Source organism: Calidris pugnax, unplaced genomic scaffold (assembly GCF_001431845.1).
Source record: "Calidris pugnax isolate Ruff unplaced genomic scaffold, ASM143184v1 scaffold118, whole genome shotgun sequence".
In the NCBI taxonomy this organism is placed as follows: Eukaryota; Metazoa; Chordata; class Aves; order Charadriiformes; family Scolopacidae; genus Calidris; species Calidris pugnax.
In genome coordinates, this window is record NW_015090855.1 from 4,387,051 (window position 1) to 4,403,537 (window position 16,487).

The 16,487-nt window shown below is 36.9% G+C and overlaps 2 protein-coding genes across 5 annotated transcripts in view; one reads left to right on the forward strand and one right to left on the reverse strand.

The window, feature by feature from the left end:
* Positions 1 to 16,487, forward strand: part of RTFDC1 (replication termination factor 2 domain containing 1) — a 28,718-nt gene that overhangs the window by 9,189 nt on the left and 3,042 nt on the right. The window contains exons 6-8 of the mRNA XM_014943742.1: positions 11,598 to 11,711; positions 14,840 to 14,894; positions 14,976 to 15,068. Of these exons, the coding sequence (XP_014799228.1) occupies positions 11,598 to 11,711; positions 14,840 to 14,894; positions 14,976 to 15,068 (262 nt within the window). The remainder of the gene's footprint in view (positions 1 to 11,597; positions 11,712 to 14,839; positions 14,895 to 14,975; positions 15,069 to 16,487) is intronic.
* GCNT7 (glucosaminyl (N-acetyl) transferase family member 7) lies at positions 94 to 7,201 on the reverse strand. 4 transcript variants are annotated; one of them, XM_014943738.1, is made up of 6 exons: positions 7,138 to 7,201; positions 6,774 to 6,884; positions 4,181 to 4,307; positions 1,799 to 2,830; positions 1,213 to 1,308; positions 94 to 698 (listed from the first exon to the last, which is right to left on the reverse strand). In XM_014943738.1, exons 4-6 carry the CDS (start codon positions 2,772 to 2,774, stop codon positions 472 to 474), a joined length of 1,299 nt encoding a protein of 432 aa, XP_014799224.1. In that variant the 5' UTR covers positions 2,775 to 2,830; positions 4,181 to 4,307; positions 6,774 to 6,884; positions 7,138 to 7,201; the 3' UTR covers positions 94 to 471. The 4 variants fall into 4 exon arrangements, with proteins under 4 accessions (XP_014799224.1, XP_014799227.1, XP_014799225.1 ...); XM_014943741.1 differs by having other exon boundaries at positions 472 to 698; positions 4,181 to 4,311; XM_014943739.1 differs by having other exon boundaries at positions 472 to 698; positions 6,774 to 6,871; positions 7,138 to 7,156.

Here is a 16,487-nt window from a genome sequence, read left to right on the forward strand (position 1 = left end):
TGTGTCTGAAACTGGTTGTCACTCTCGTATCTACAAGCTCTGAAATTTTAGCATGAACTTCATTATTCAAAATAATAAGACATACAGTAGACATGACATTTACTTGTGCTCTTTGTATTTTATCTTTGTTCAGTCATTGCTTCCATTTTGTTATTTTCATACCAGTTAGTCCTTTTGTTGGCTGCAGACATGAAGAATATGTAGTTTTCCAGTTAAATAAGTCACTTTAAGAACTTCCTTGTCTTCACTAAGCTAGAGATTTAGACATGTAATTTTCTTCAAAAATTAACAAATTAGCAGTTGTTGCTCTTTATCTTCCTGTAATAAATAAAAACTGTTTATTTCACTGGCAGACTGGTAGTACAGTATTGTGCTTACCCTCATGCTGTAACGCACAGACTGAAGTCTATGGCTAAGGATGTTAATGGTTTCTGTCAGTATTTGGAACACTTGTTTAGATGTTAGTTAAGCTCAAACATTCAGCTTCATGTTGAAATGGCTCTCTTCCTGGAAACGCCAGTGATCTTCGATGGGGACTTCTGCCTGGTGCAGCACTTTCAGCCGGTAGCGTCTCTCCAGGCAGTCCATAACGAGTGGGTATGTCGCTGGCTCGAACTTGTTGGCAAACAAATGAGGTGACTCAATAATCCACTGCAAATCCCCTAGTCCATAGATGCAAATATCTCTGATGTAATGACCTGTAAAGAGAAATTGAAGATATCTGAAAAAAGCAAGTAAACTGAAAAGAATCAATTCATCAATTCTTTACTAAGTCAGTACGCTTACATATTCTGGGGTTTTTGGTATGCTTTCCCCAGTCAGCACTATTCTTCTTTTTTATTAATGTTCAAATTGAAGAGATTTAACCCAGTGCTGATGAAAGCATCTGACAAATGTGCTTGTCAAGTAAACCCTCTACTCCACTGAAAACTGATCAGTCAAGTTAATGCATTGGTAACTGGAGGTTGAAAGAACAGTTGTCAGTATATGGATACTGTGACCATCTCTGCGAGATACATCAGAACCTATTTAGATTGGATACAGTGGAGTAATTTAGTAGGGTGGCTTGGTGTTTTAATTGATACTTCCAAAATAAAATATATATGACCACTGAGGCACATTTAATAGCTAGTTTAAAGCATAATACGTAATAATGCAATGAATGGTAGTCAGTGAATCAAATTTGAGTTCCGTTATCAAGATTCATGTTACCTTTGCAGCCTTTGTGTGTGGTTCCTTCTTGATCTTTCCATTTAATGGCTCGTATGTTTCCTTCCCAGTCTGCATTGGGTGTAGCCCCTGGAGCATCTTTAAAAACATATGGTTCTGATAAGACTTCTTTCTACTTATTACAGGGAAGATTTTCACTGCTGAAGACTTTTTAAATGTAGCCACGTTAAGTATTTGTTTACAGATATTTTCATCATAAGAACAGATATTTTACTGCTTTTTTTTTTTTCCTTGAGAGCATGAGCATAAATCTTTTAATCAGTCTTTTTCTAGCCTTGTAGCTAATGGTCTGCACTAAAAGTAGTACTTTTCTGGAACCAAGCTTTGTTTCTTAGCTATCAGGAGATGTGACTTTTTGAAAGAGCAGCATCAAGGCTGAAGAAATCACCGTAGCTCAGTTAAGTGGTGGTTTTAAGCTCTGAATGGGAACTCACTAGCTCTCTGCAATGCAGCTCAGTTAAGTGGTGGTGTTAAGCTCTGAATGGGAACTCACTAGCTCTCTGTGCCAGAGACCTTACAATGCTGTTGGTCCAGGAGTTACTCATAACAGAAATAACATATATCTTACCATTTAAACGATTCAGCGTGACCCAGTAGTGTTCATCCGGACTGTATGTATCTCTTGACCATTCAAGCAAATCTTTTGCACGTGCATCAGTCAGTGTAAACTCTACAAATTTTTTAGTGAGTATGTAATAGGCACTACCAAAATAGATGGTCAAGTTATGTGGAGGCTTAGCTTTCATATTCTTTGTTGGATACACGTAAGACATTCCAGACCGTACATACTCTCTGTAACTAACCTGCGTCCTGTGTTTCATATGAAGTGGTTGGACTACCCCAGGAGTCATATTTTTACCATTCCATTTACTTTTGATGTATTGTATAATCTCTCTGTTTGTTTTAATGGGATAATCTTGACCACAGAGATTAATAACATAATTCCATTGAATTTTGGAATGAACTAGATCTCTCATGCAATTAATATCAGCTTGCAATCTTGAAAATCCTGCATAAACAACATTTTCTCTTTTTGAGGAAATAAAAATATTTTCAAAGCAATTAACGATGTTTTGTACAGCAGCTTTATAATATTTTGGTGACTTTTCATCAACATGGATGCAGTAAATATTCTGAGGCATGTAAATAGCTCTTAGCAGCTTTACAAACATTTCCAACTCCTTGTGAATTGTGATGATGTATGCCAATGAGAAATTTCCTTCTTCATCTGACAGTGGCCTTGTGATAAAATGCAGTGTCTTCAAAACCATGGAGCAGTTGCAGGGAGTCTGAATGCAGCTGAGTGGTTTAGGTTGGTAGGAATTCTGACAAAATTTCCCGATTTTAAAGGCAGCGGTTTTACCCACAAAAAGAGCTGAACAAAGTTCATCTGGGTAAAAGCCACACTCTGCTATGTTTGCATTAAATTTTTGTTGGTTTGACTCTTCAGAAAGGGTATCCTTTAGGTAGATAAAGGTGTAGATGAACATACAGACAGCAATGCACACTAAAAATCCTGATTTTGTTGCATCAAGTGGGTTCATCTTTCAATTTCCAGATAGTGTCTTCTCATCATAGTTTATTTAAGCGTTCAGGTTATCTGAAAGGAAAAGTGAGATAAAGAGAGGGAGAGAACCTTTTTGACTTTTTTTAATAGGTGACATGTTAGTGATGCATTTATAAACATTGAGATTACTCTATTTCCAGTTACTTGTGTGGGCCCCTGCACGTGCTGGTGCTGCAGCGTACTCAGCTACTGGAAATGGTACTTGCAGAGCCATGAAGTGGCTTTTCTAAGACAAACAAAATTATCCAAAGAACCCAAAATGGCTTTCTGCACTTCATTACTTGAGCAAGGGAGGTCCTCGCCCATCAGATACAACTTTCTTCTACTTTGAGGCAGTGTGTTTGCCAGTAGGTGAGTAGGATGGTCAAGGTCGAGGTCTGGGGAAGGCGTGTGAGCCGTGAGCACCGTGTGCTGAGGGACGGCTCCTGCTGAGGTTTCCTTAAGGCCTGGGAAACCTTAAGTTCTGCCGGAATTCAGTAAATTAAATCAGCAGAATATTTATTAAATAAACAAAAGGAAGAAACTAAAACGTAATCCACAAAATACACCATTTTTTATCCTTATAAAGTCAGCAAATGTTTCTGAGACTTTTTTTTTTTTTTTTTTTTTCCTCTGACATCTTTGTACTAGTGCTTTGGAAAACAGGACATGCAGACAACACTCCTTATTTTTAGCATGTGTGCGTATCCGGAGATAAGTACACTACTGCCAGTATTAGCAGTCAGAGATAACTGTGTAATTTACATTACTATTGGCGTAGGAGTTTTTCCATTGTGATTTTTTTCTTACATATGCCTTGTTGAAAAGTCAGAAGAAGGAGAGTGCAGCAGTCCTGAATCCCACAGCAATTACATGAAGCATTTGGTATAGACCTTCCTAGAGAAAATTCCAGGGTTGGGGAGAGAGTCCATCAGCTGCCATTAAGCTTAATAGTTAAATTAATATTTTTAAATTTTATTTTCAAGATAATTAATTTTCTCTTATTTTATTCAATGAATTTGTTTTTAACAAAATTTGTATTTCACCTGTAAATATTTCATGCTTTGCAGCTGTCAACATCACAACGTATTTGTTATTACATAGGAACAGAGAACAAGCATATTTTTATAAAGATAATTTCTTTATAGGAATATAATTGTGGTTAAAAGGCTCTATGTTTTCATTAGAAGTGAAAAATACTTTCTTAATGGAAACTCTGCATACATCTGCCTTAGAAGCTTGAAAATAAAGGGCGCGATGTAGTTAAAGTGGAAACAAGACATAGAATTTAAAAAGCATTAAAAATACAGAATTTTAACTAAGATAATGGAGACACTGTAATATCACAATTTTAAGATCTTATTAGGCTGTTGGGAAAGAATGTATTTATCTTATTGTCCTTACTGGTATGCACTGGGTTTCATGCTGGAAGAATGCCTCTTTTCCACTTAGTATTCCAGACAGCAGAGTTGTAGGTTAGGTGGAGGGTTCATCCATTTTGCTGCGGTGTTTAGTCAGTGTGCTCCTCGGTCTGCCTCGAATGCACAGGCCAAAGAAAAAAATCATTAGGAAATCAGGTCCCAAAAGAGTATTATATTTTTTTCTTCACGTCTCCTAAGGGATACATCTACTGGGTAAACAAGCTTTGATGTGAGTCTTTGAACGCAAAACTTCAGGAAATCAAATCCGCGCCAACCTTTCAATATTGTGCAGAAAGGAGGAGAAAAGGAACGCTGAAAGGTGAAAGCCAGGCTTTTCAGAGTAAAAATAAAACACACAAGGACTGTAGCCTGCTACCAGCTGACGCCCAGAGCAGAGAGAAGATTTGCATAAGGGCTACATGTATCGGTAGCAGAAGTTAGAGAGAGGGAGGGTCTGTTAGAGAAGCACTCGTTTTTGCAGACCTGGAGGCAGAAAACCTGTTTCATTCTGAGTGAATAGTTACAGGAGAAGCATTGAGGGTTCTCCTAATTAGTGAACGTGATGGGGTCTCTATGGTAGATGACACAGAAGGTTCACTCTGGACATCAGAAATACACTGAAGACAATTGTAGAAATACTTGGGACTTTATACCCACTTGGAATACAGAACATATGTACAGGATGAGCACACTCGTCAGGTTTTTTTCATTAAATGCATCTTTGTGGACAGGTTGCAAAGGATAGTTCCCTAGGGAACGAAGCTATAATCTGTTTGTTTCATACACTTAAATTTTTATTACCCTTCAAATAATAGCTTCCAGGGGTGCTTCAGGTTGTTAAGGGTTTAGTATGGATTTTTCCTATTGAATTTTGTGGCATCTAGAAACTGTATTTTATGTGCCAGCATAAAAGTACACAAACGCCCCATTATCAGGTGAAAAGAAACAATTTCTTCTCCAGTGTTAACATGTTTCTGGAGAATGACTAAATGATGAAGCCTTGCCTACAAGAACAGAATTTGACATCTTTTAGCCTTAGGGTATATTATAGAATGAAAGCATTGGCTTTCTGCTAGCGTTTTAACCGATTTAGAGCTACAATTGCAGCTGTTAGTCCCATCGTGTATGAAATTTGCTGCTTAGAAGAATCCTTTAGCCCCTGTGCTATTGTCTGCTGTCAAGGACTATGCTACCGAATTCCTTCCTGCCCTTGAAGAGCAAGATGTCAGGCTGGTGAGAAGATCCTCTGTCCAGGCATAACCCTATGCCTATCTTGCCTTTAGTTTCATTATGAGTGCCATTCTAGATATTTGTTACAGAATGTCTCTCTGAAACTCAACCTTTTCTGTGTTACAGATAGGTTTTCTAAATCTGGTGGATAGTGTCTTAATTTTTAGAAGTGCCAAGAGCGGTGTTTGACATTGTTCAAAAAGCAACTTATTTGTAGGGATTTTCAAGCACCTTCGTGGCTGCTTTTATGGATGTTATTTAACAGACAATCGCTGTAAGCCTAAGCTCCTCCATCCCAATTAAAAAGGTAAACTCTAGAGAATAAAGTGGAATTATGTTTATGCCTGAAAATAAGCCTGTGAAATATCATCTGAGCTCATCAAGACCCCATTAACTGTATGCTTTGCTGTGCATTTCCTAGTAACAAATCATTTTACAAGTCACTGTTTCTTCCTACCATAAGATTCTGGACTGCATCATTGCATCTCGAAATATTCTATTCTGTCTGTACTCTCTGTGTTTACTTAATACTAACATTTAGATAAAATTTAGTTCGTGTGACTTCATAATTCAGTGAAGCAAATGAATACTTCATCTTCTAATAAAATGGTTAAAAGGCATTAACTCCTTATTTCTAAATGTTTTTATCTGTTTTTTGTCTGAAAGGTGTTTATGCAGGCATTACCGTAGACATTTTATAAGCAAGTTAATACTGTTCAGTCCTCTAAAAACCTAATGTAAAAATTAGTGCTTTTAATTGCTTTTTCCTTTCCGCTTAAGCCTGAGGTAAATACGCCGAATCTGCTTCTGTGTTGACATGCATCAAGTAAAAGAAAAAAATTCTTCATCAAGCTCAACTAAAATTGCCTTAGACATTGGAGAGCATTCTTACTTTAAAATATTGCATCAGGATTTAAACAGATTTATGGAGGTTTACCTGTTCATCTTTGCTATTTTTTTCTGGTTTCCTGGTTGGGTTTTTTCCTTGTGTAGTGTATTTGACCTCCTAACAATTCAAAGCAAATACTATGAAAGCTATTTAAACTTTTAATTTTTTTACAGCCCTATAAGGCTTGCAACAGAGCATAAAAAGTATTTGTAAATGTTGATTTTTATGATACAAATACCACTAGTAGTTGTGACCTCCGTCCTGCTGTAAATCTATCACAAAGTTTAAAAAAACCAAACCAAACCCCCAAAACCTATTACCCTTATTGCAGATTTTAAAGTGAAATGGTCTTTCTGAAGTGAAATATTTGTCACTTTCCAAAGATTAAAACCAGTTGTGTTTCAATAAAGGAAAAACACAGACCTGAAGTCCTACAATCTAATTTATTCAGTCTTACCTTGTACAAAATTAGCCAGGAGACGGCAGCATAATAAAAATAAATAGGGAGTCTCATCGTCCTTCAGCAGGATTCAGGCAGCATTCTTCATTCTGTCGCTTGTGGAGAAATCTGGCGTAAGTGAAAGGGGTTAAACATTAACATGACTGTTTTCATTTGAGAGTTCATCTGACTTCCCGCAATGCTTAGCATATTTATTCTGCAGTAATGCTGTTTAGCTTCACAAATGTCCTCTGCTTCACAATAATGAGAGGAAACTTGAGCTTCTCCAAATCTCTATTTCTACTCTTTCCGAGACAGCCTTTAAAGGGCTGAAATCACTTTCAGATATGTTTGCTGATGATTATAAATAGTATTGCTTTACCTCTGAGGCTTTAACAGAGCGTGCTGCATGATCAGAACTGGAAAGGACGGGAACCCTCTCCTCCTCCTTCTCCTCCTCCTCCTCCCCCTCCTCCCTTAACTGTTTGCCTGCTGAAACTTTCCAATTTGCCACAAAAAATGTACAGCGAGGAATTGCCTCTGGTCATTTCTAGTAGCTAGAAGCTTAGAAGATAATAAATGAAATGTCTCCTTCCAAAACAGAATGTTTACTGTGTTACTAGTTTTATAAAGGTTCTTGGGATTTTTAATAATTGAAAAATTAACAGTTTTGGTTTCTTGGAATTGGCAAACTTTGTGATTCTAGAAACAAGTAGGAAGGCTGGTGTATTTTTGCACATGTTCAGATAAAAATAGCATAGTGGTCAGAAATAAATGGAAAACCTCAAAGTAAATGTAGGCACAGCAGCAGGTATAGCAGATACAAAATTATCATTGACTTGAAGGGAAGCTCTGTAAACACAAGCTTCTGCTTGGACAGTATTTTTATAGTAGGTGCTACAGCTGCTGAGTGAAAGTTCGCATTCTGTGAATTGGTATGTAGGAAACTTTCCACTCTTCCCAAGTTACCATTTACTCTTTGCCCCAGGGTAGGTCCAAGTAGGGTATCGATGTCAAAAATTGTCTTAATCCGATTTTACACTACTGATCTACTAATGACTAAACCTCTGGATTAATATGTTTTTTGTTAACTGTTCCGAGAGACAGTAATCTTTAATACGTGAGCTTCTGTGGCTGGTAAATGAACAGTGATACGGTCCTTGGTTGAATAGGATCAATATTCAACATGAATAGGCCTTCAATCCTCTTTCTAAATATTATCCAGCTTAAAGAGGGACAGTCAGGTTGTGGTCATACATCTTCCATAATCTGGTGGGAATTGTTTTGGAAAAGTATTCATGCCTTGATGCATTTTCTAGCAATGGGCATATTTAGGAGGTAACTTACTGCTTATAATTTGGAAAAGAGTTTTCAGGTTTTGCATAAGACATTAAACTATAGCATTGATGTAACCATTTAGCTATGAAAACATATTTGCCTGTTGTTTATTTGTATATATTTAGGCTGGAGTAGTCATGGATGGAACTACATCTTAGATGCTGTACAAAAAAAAATAGCTGTCAAAAGTAGTTTACGGCAAGAAATAAGGTACAAGCATTGTGTTGTAGCTGAAACTTAAAAAGAAACCATGAACTTTAGAATTCAGGAGATTTCATTATTACAAAAGAAAAGTTCTTTTATTTTCTTAGAAAGATAAAAGACTATTCTACCATATTAAAATTACTTGAAATTTAAAAGGTCTTCATTATTTAAAAAAATAATTTGCTAATTTTTTTATGAGTTTAAGTTTTAAAGGTTATATTTATGCCTAAGCTAACATGTCTTTTACAGCTCATAATAATACCTTTATTGTTATTAGAATTTTAAATCTTTCGGTTGGTATTGGTTGGTTTTTTTTGTAAAGTTGATTTTTGTGTGTGTATATGTTTGTATATACACATGGGATATGTAGGGTATGTAAATTTATGAGTATCAGGCTTTGAAGACTTTTTGATCATATCTGTGCACCCTGTAAATAGTTCCTTGATGCAAGCATCGTAAGCCATTTAGATATAAACAATTTTGAACATGATTTTATAATTGGACCCTGAAAGGGCTTTTTAGATGGAAATCATGTTACAGATTGAATCTTGCATTAAGATCTCCAAGCTGCTCTTCTAATGCTTTTGCCCATTACGGTTCAGTCTCATTTAGGAACGTCTTCTGTTCCTACAGAATAGTGTTCAAGTTCAGTCTCATTTAGGAACGTCTTCTGTTCAAGGTGCTGCAAAAAATCAAGGAACTACAGCAAGTACCTTCATATATATTTAAAGTCCCAATGTGAACAAGGTACAGCAAGGGAGACCCTGGGATATGATAAAAAAAAAAAAAAATGCCTGCCCAGAAGACCTTAATCTGAAGGAACAATCTTTTCTGAATTTGCAAAAGTGAAATTTCTTTCTGCTTTTATCCTAGCATTTCAAATCATTGAGATAAAAATAGTGAGTTTTTGGAAAAAAAAAATCAAAATTAAAGCTTTGCATCCAACAGTACCGACAATTAAAGAATGGTTGATGCATATATAACGCCTGCCCCAGAAGACCTTAATCTGAAGGAACAATCCTTCTGAATTTGCAAAAGTGAAATTTCTTTCTGCTTTTATCCTAGCATTTCAAATCATTGAGATAAAAATAGTGAGTTTTTGGAAAAAAAAAATCAAAATTAAAGCTTTGCATCCAACAGTACCGACAATTAAAGAATGGTTGATGCATATATATGATGCAACAACAGATTGTACCCATTGGAGTTAATGAAACCTGGGAAGGTGGAGTTGGTTCTATGCCTATAACTTGCTGTACTTAAACTATGTTTAGAAGGGTTTGGTCTCTGTAATATAATCTGACTGTTGTCACCGCAAAAAACTGTTTCTGTGAACAGAAAGTGGACACTGTCATTATTTCCCTGTTTCTTGTAAACACTTTCCAGTTTAGAACAGTTCCACCTGTGTTTTCCAGATGGGAACCTGGATTTTCTTGCTTTTTGAAAAGGCAACGTTTCCTGAAATTAGAGTCTTTGGGCATAAACTTGTACTTGGAGGAAATTTCCACTTATTTTTATATGCTTAACAGAGTATGTTTTAAAAAAATTGTTGCAGAAATCACTTTTTAAATCACTAGCCTGTAGGAGGGTGGCAGTCTTTCATGCTGTATTCGGAAAACACCCCACTTTTTTTCAGAAAAGCCCCCCCGCCACGAATATGTAGGGCTGCTTTGGAATCACAACAGCTGCCGGTTGCTCCTGCCTCAGTAGAAAAACTGATTGTCCATCTTGATTTTCTAGACTTCTCACTCGCAAGTGGCTGAGATCATCCCGAGCTGGTATTTCTAACACTAGCTCATTGAGTAGCAATGGAAAAATTTGGGCTACTCACCCATTTCTTGTGTGTGACTTATTATTCTGCCTGACCTAACATGCATCTCTATAACCCTTGCTGTTTCTTCGTAACATTTCTGACCACTTGTGATCAGATTTATTTTTTTAAACCGTGTTTGTCGCTTGAGCAGACTGTAGTCAAAGTACTGTCCATATGTCCTTTCATTTAATTCTTACTGCAAATGCATGAGTAACCTTTATAAAGCTTTGTTTAGAAAACAGAAGAGTAATGACAAAGGCAGGATTATAAACTAATCTTGCAGATTAACAGGAAGCTTCTGGATTTAACAAAATAACAAAAAAAAAAATAGAAATTGAGATCTTATAAAAGAAAACATCATGGTCAATGTGCTGGCTTCACCACAGGATTGAAAATGTGTACAGTGAAACGTGTATGTCTTCAGCCAGAACACAAATGTGGAATTACATGAAGCACCTCACATGCATTATCCAGATTACTTTATAAATGTACTTTGAAACTTCATAGTGTTTAGTAACTCAGACCAAGGACGAGAAGGCAAGGCTGGGTTAATGAATAGTGCTGCTTTTGTAACCCCTTTTAATCCCTGTAGAAATTTTAACAATAATTTAAAAAGAAAAAGAAAACAACCAAAAGAAAGCAAGTTTTCCTGTCTTACTGTTGGGGAGAAAAATTCCCTGGTGCTGTTTGTTCTACACGTAAAGGAATGACACCTTTGGTGGTGGTCCCAGTCAGTGTAAAGGAACTGCTCCTATCAGTTCTTGTTTCTTGTACTACTAAATTGAAAGACAAATTCTAGAGCAGAGTAGCATAATGCTTAGATTTTAATCAAATACATTTATAACTAAAAACAAAACAAACCCTAGGAAGTACCTCAGTGTTCTGGTTTTTAGCTATGGGGTTCAGAAAATTGAGTAGACTCTACTGCTTTGTTTAATCTCGTCCTTGTACATTTTATGCTAGTAAAAAAAAGGAACAGGAAATGCACAATGGGACCTTTTCTTTAAAGAAAAAAAATCATTGAGTGCTTTTTATAAGAGACTGGTAGTTAAATAAATATGCAATTTCCGTTGCCCTATTGCATGGAATAGGGCTTTGAAGAACAAAATAGTTTTGTATTTCTGAGATTCTTTTATCATTTGCTGTGCAGATTGATATGGAAGCTGCTTTTAAATGCAGTTATCATAAGTTCACAATTCACTAGTAAGATGAGTATTTATTCTCCTTTTTGTAAAGAGGGAAGCTGTCAGTCAGCATTGTTTTGCTTAGTGGTAATAACAGCGCGGATTTTCCCTTTGACATTTTAGGTGAGAAGATGTATTAGACTGAATTAAAAGAGAAGGAGCTATTGGAAAAGACACAGCGGCAAGGGCAAGGATTGGAGAGCTCCTTGAAGAGCTTAAAAACAACACTAACAGAGGTTCAACAGCATAAAGATCTTGAAGAAAATAATACTAGTTAAATCTGTCTTTTTTTTTTTTTTCTTGAAGTGTGGTGTTCCCTTTCAAGAGGAAGATGTGATCATCCTTAACGGTAATAAAGAAGATGTGGAAGTATTGAAGAAAAGAATGGAAGAGAGAAGACTTAAAAGTAAATTAGAAAAGGTAATCTTTTCATACATTGTTTAAAACAAAATTGAAATAATTACTGTCTGTAATGCCATCTGCTCTTAGATTACATAGTTTTGCCTGCTAATCTTTATGTAGACTGGAGAATTCACTCAGTAGCTGTATAGTACTTTAGTGCTTGTTTTAAAAGTAATAAGGTTGTGCATGTTTTGCTAATAGCATATTGAACTTCATATATGTACTGAAACTTTCTTTTGACTAGCAGGCAGTGCCTAGTGCTCTGAAAATCACAGAATTCAATGCTGTGTGTAAAACAGACAGTGTGCCAGCTATACTTTAGGTTTTTCTTGAAACAAAGAGTTTGTATTAGTTAATTCTAGTAATGAGCAAAATCTTCCCTGTATTTCATATGGTCATTCCCACTGGTAGGTTACTAGTTTTTTGGTATCTGAGTATCCTCTACTGGCTACTGTTGGAAACACAATATTGGGATACGGAGATTCCTGGTCTGATTCTGTAAAACCACTCTTTGGAAATTTTGTCATGTTTTGTGGTTTTTACAGTCCTGAGTGATTACTGCCGATGCCAATTCCTGCCATACTGGTGAGGTCTTTGTGTTTATTTATTTATTTTAATCTGGCTAGGCAAAATACCATGGAAATAGAGTCGTTGTTTATTTATTTATTTTAATCTGACTAGGCAAAATACCATGGAAATAGAGTCGTTGCAGCTCTACTATATATTCTACTGTGTCCTGCTACTCTGCGCAGTAGTAGTAGTCCTGTGGTACTGTCCCATCAACTGACAGTTCTGCACATGGGACTTTTTTCAGCATTGGCATTTTTTTCTGAAGTGGCATTGCTATTCTGGAGGATGAGAAAGCAAGCAAAAACTTCAGTGTTGACTTGGTCCAGAGCGCAGACAGATTTAGTTGGATTTTGAGAGCGTGAATCCTCACTGTCTGACACTTTCAGCAACTGAGACTTTAGATGGAGGTTGATCATCTCACCCCTGTTACTGCGCTTGATTTCTGTCTGGCTGTAGGATTAGAGGGCATACAAATGTTTTCCTACATTCTTTTGAAACAAATATTTGTTTACTTACCAGTGAGGGTATGATTCCTTTTCATCATAGTGTCTTTACCCATCTGCACCAATACAGCACTGTTGGACCTGGGCAATAAAAGGATGGTTACCCATAGAAATCCTACTGTTCTCTTTCCTCCCTGTTCATGGCCTCTGCACTTTAGTATCCTGTAGCTCCTGGTGCAAGAGCAATACTGGAAATCTTATGCTGTCTCTTTAGATGTTTGAGGTTTTTTTCTTTCTTTTTGTAATTAAATGTTTGAAAGAATTTCAAAGATAATTTGATGATAGAATATTTGAGGTCTCTGTAGGTGGGCAATCAGTCCCAAAAATGGTGGTCGTTTGTGCTCAATTTTCAGTAAGGAGGTGGCCCTAGCAAAGCATCTATAGATGTAGTTGAAATACTTTGGAATAGTCTAAAGCTGGTGCTGTTCCCAACTTCTGTGCAATCAGAGGTACCGCAGTGTGCTGAGCACTTCTGTCTGTTGTGGTGTCACCACAGTCACTCGTGGTGGCAGACAGAAGGAAATCATGCCTTGGACTTTGGGCTCTGTATGCCCTAGGTGGATATGTAAATATTTTTTGTTTCTTTGGTGGAGGCTTATATTACAGGCAGGTACAGTATTTGCACATCTCTCAGTAGGGCTCTTATATTTCATCCTCAAGTTCTGATGGTTTTTTGCAATGCTGCCTTGCCTTGCTGCACCAGCTGATGTTTTTGCAGCTAGAACTAGTCTGCTCTACTGTCCCTGACATAGTTGGCTCTCACCTGATATCTGTGAGCTCCAGTCCACGGTTATCAGAAGACAGTTCCTCTTTTGGGGTCTGTCGGCACTGATGTTGAGACCTCTGCCTCAGTTCCTTCTTCCAGCTGGGAGAGCGGTCTAACTGGACCTACTGTATTTGGAGCAGGAAGCACAAAGCATAAGGCAGACACAGCTGGCACTAGGATAAAAAATTATTCAAGCTCAGCTATGTGCCCATGATTAAATATGTATGATATATAGTCACTACGTATCATATATATGCATACATATATTCACAAACTTCTCATAATTCAGATGCCAGGTACTGGGAGGTAACTTTTCTTTGTAAATCCACCCAGAATAACAAAGGTGGAAGCACCCTGAAAAGAGGTTTTTTGTGTACCCTGAAGGACACAAAAAGGGCCTGGCAGGCCTCTGCCACCACCTTCTGGCTCAGCTTTGCAACAGCCTGTGCTAGGGCTTTTTTTCCCTCCAGCATTAAGTCATATGCTTGACAGCATAGGGTTCTCCTAAGTTTTACAAAACGTTTAAATATATTTCTTTTCTTTGAGCTTGTGTAGCTTTCCTGAAATACATACACCATGCTGAATGTATACAGAGTCATCTTCTGTGATAGTAACACCAATGGCTGATTTAATACATCTTTGTTTTTCAGTTTGGCATTTATATAATCAAAGCCAGTAATGAGATTCTTGTTGCTGTTGTTTGTTTTCTTGTGTTTTTTAATCTGGACAAAAATAAATTAACTTGGAAAATCTGGTCCACAGATGCTTTTAAAAAATTTAGATTAACTATTTGCGTCTTTTCTGGCAAAAAAAATCCTGCAACAAAGGACCCAGTTATTGAAAGTTACCCGGGAGAGATTTTTAATTAACTAAATAAAAATGAGTGGGTATGAGATGCAGGATTATTCTGAAATTTTTATTGAAAAATGTCTTTATTGACTACAGTTAACTGTGTCCTGTTTAATGTTGTGTAATTTACTGTCCTCCCATGTGGGTTCAGCGTATTAAATTACCTTAATGATGATAACACACACACACCCCCCGCAAAGTCTACAAACCAAAATACCGTATCCGGACAGATTAGTTTCAGCCTGTGCAATTTTCTTTACAGTGCCTTCAAGGTTGCCAAGGTTATTATTTTTTCCATATAAAATAATACCGAAAGTGCAGAGCAATATTGTGAAATGAAGAGTTCCACTTTGTAAGACGTAAAAATGTACTAAATGGAATTGTGTGTCTCTCAAATACAAGTTGGGAATTCTATATCCTTTCAGTACCTTACCAGACTTCTGCTTGTGTTGTTTCAGAAATCAAAGAAGTGTAAGTCAGCAGAATCAGCCTCTCAGCCAGATACCGCTGCAGGTAATGTCACAGCTACTAATTATGTGTAGCCTTCTGAGTCATCAACCAGATCCATGTTTTCATTATTTTTGTCTTTCGTAGATTCTCCAGGTCCATCAAAGCCAAAGGATGGAAAGGATTCTATCAATTCCAGTTCTGGGGAAAAGAGGCAGATTATCTTCACCAAAAGTTCAGGTTGGTGTTTATTCTTTAATCTTAATGTGAATAAACAGCTCCGCTTTGAAAAATATTATAGGAGAGATCCTTCTCTGGCTACTTAGTACCACAGTTTTCAAAAGCTACCCTCTCACTTCCTTTTTTAATCTTTCTTAGTAATAAAAGGTCATCTCCTGTCTTTGAGGAAGCCATAGTGTCGTGGCTCACTGTTTGAAAGAACACCCTCTTTCAAAACTGTCCTAAAAGGCTGCTCTCCCAACTGGAGTAGGAAGCTGCCTCATGAACAGGGCACAAAGCCCCTTATTCAATAGAAACTATAGTCAATTGAATTTTTTCTTAATAGAGAGCTTTGTTTTACAATCTGCAAAATCTACAAAACTGACTCTGCAGAAAGTGTGCAAGGGCTTTTACTTACCCATTTTTCCTTTTCTTGCCCAGTTTGCCTTTGTCCCATTTGCTGTCCATCCTCCTGTACTTGGAGTGAATACTCCAGAGCAGGGACTGACTTCTTGTTATACTTCCACAAAATACCAAAAATAACAGAGTCCCTACTCACGCTTGTGACTGGCAAGTGCTGTAGTGTTGCAGAAAACTATTAAAATTAGTAAACACTTTTCACCACGTTGCATTTTTCTTTTTCTCTGTGGAACAACACAGATCTGCTTGTTTATGGCATTCCAGTATTGCTGTGCGTTAAGTTGGCAGGAACCAACTTGAGTGAATGAGATTAGAGATTCTTATTCACAGTGATATGGTCGAGGATTTGGTGTATCTCTTTTATTGGCTAGGAGATAACATAAGGAGAAATAGTAGTTGTTTTCCTGAAGTTAAATTGGTCAAAAAATCTGTTACAGCACTTTGTTTGCTCCTGGCTTGACTTTTAGTCCTTGATTTAGCTGCGAATTTGCTGTGTGTCACTGGGAGCAGTGGGATGTAACTTCAGACCATATTGATGTACCTACAGCAGTCATGCAGCTATGAGTAAACCTGACAGTCCTTTAGTCCAAAGGATGGTGCCCTCTCTTTATGTAATATATATTATTTAATGTCTCCAACTCATACCGATGTTTTCATACAGAACTATTATAAGAATGGGTACGTTTTTAAAGTCATTCTGAGGTTCCTGTGTGAAGTATTCAATCGTCTACATTACAGCCACAGAAAAAGTCAATATAATTTGTTTGAAGAATCTGAGAATAGTTAAATGAAAAGCTGTAGATAAACACTGTGAGAGACAGGGAGAATTTCCATCAGAAATGCTTCACCTGCCCCCTACTGTCTGTTTTTATAAAGGATAGACTTTTTAAAATATTTCATTCCAGATGATTATAATTATTCTTGGATGTTCAAGAAACTTAGTAATTCTAATAATATTTGATGTATTTTTCTTCTCCAAGAGTGTAAAAGAAAAAATGTGCCTTTTGAAATGTCAGGTCG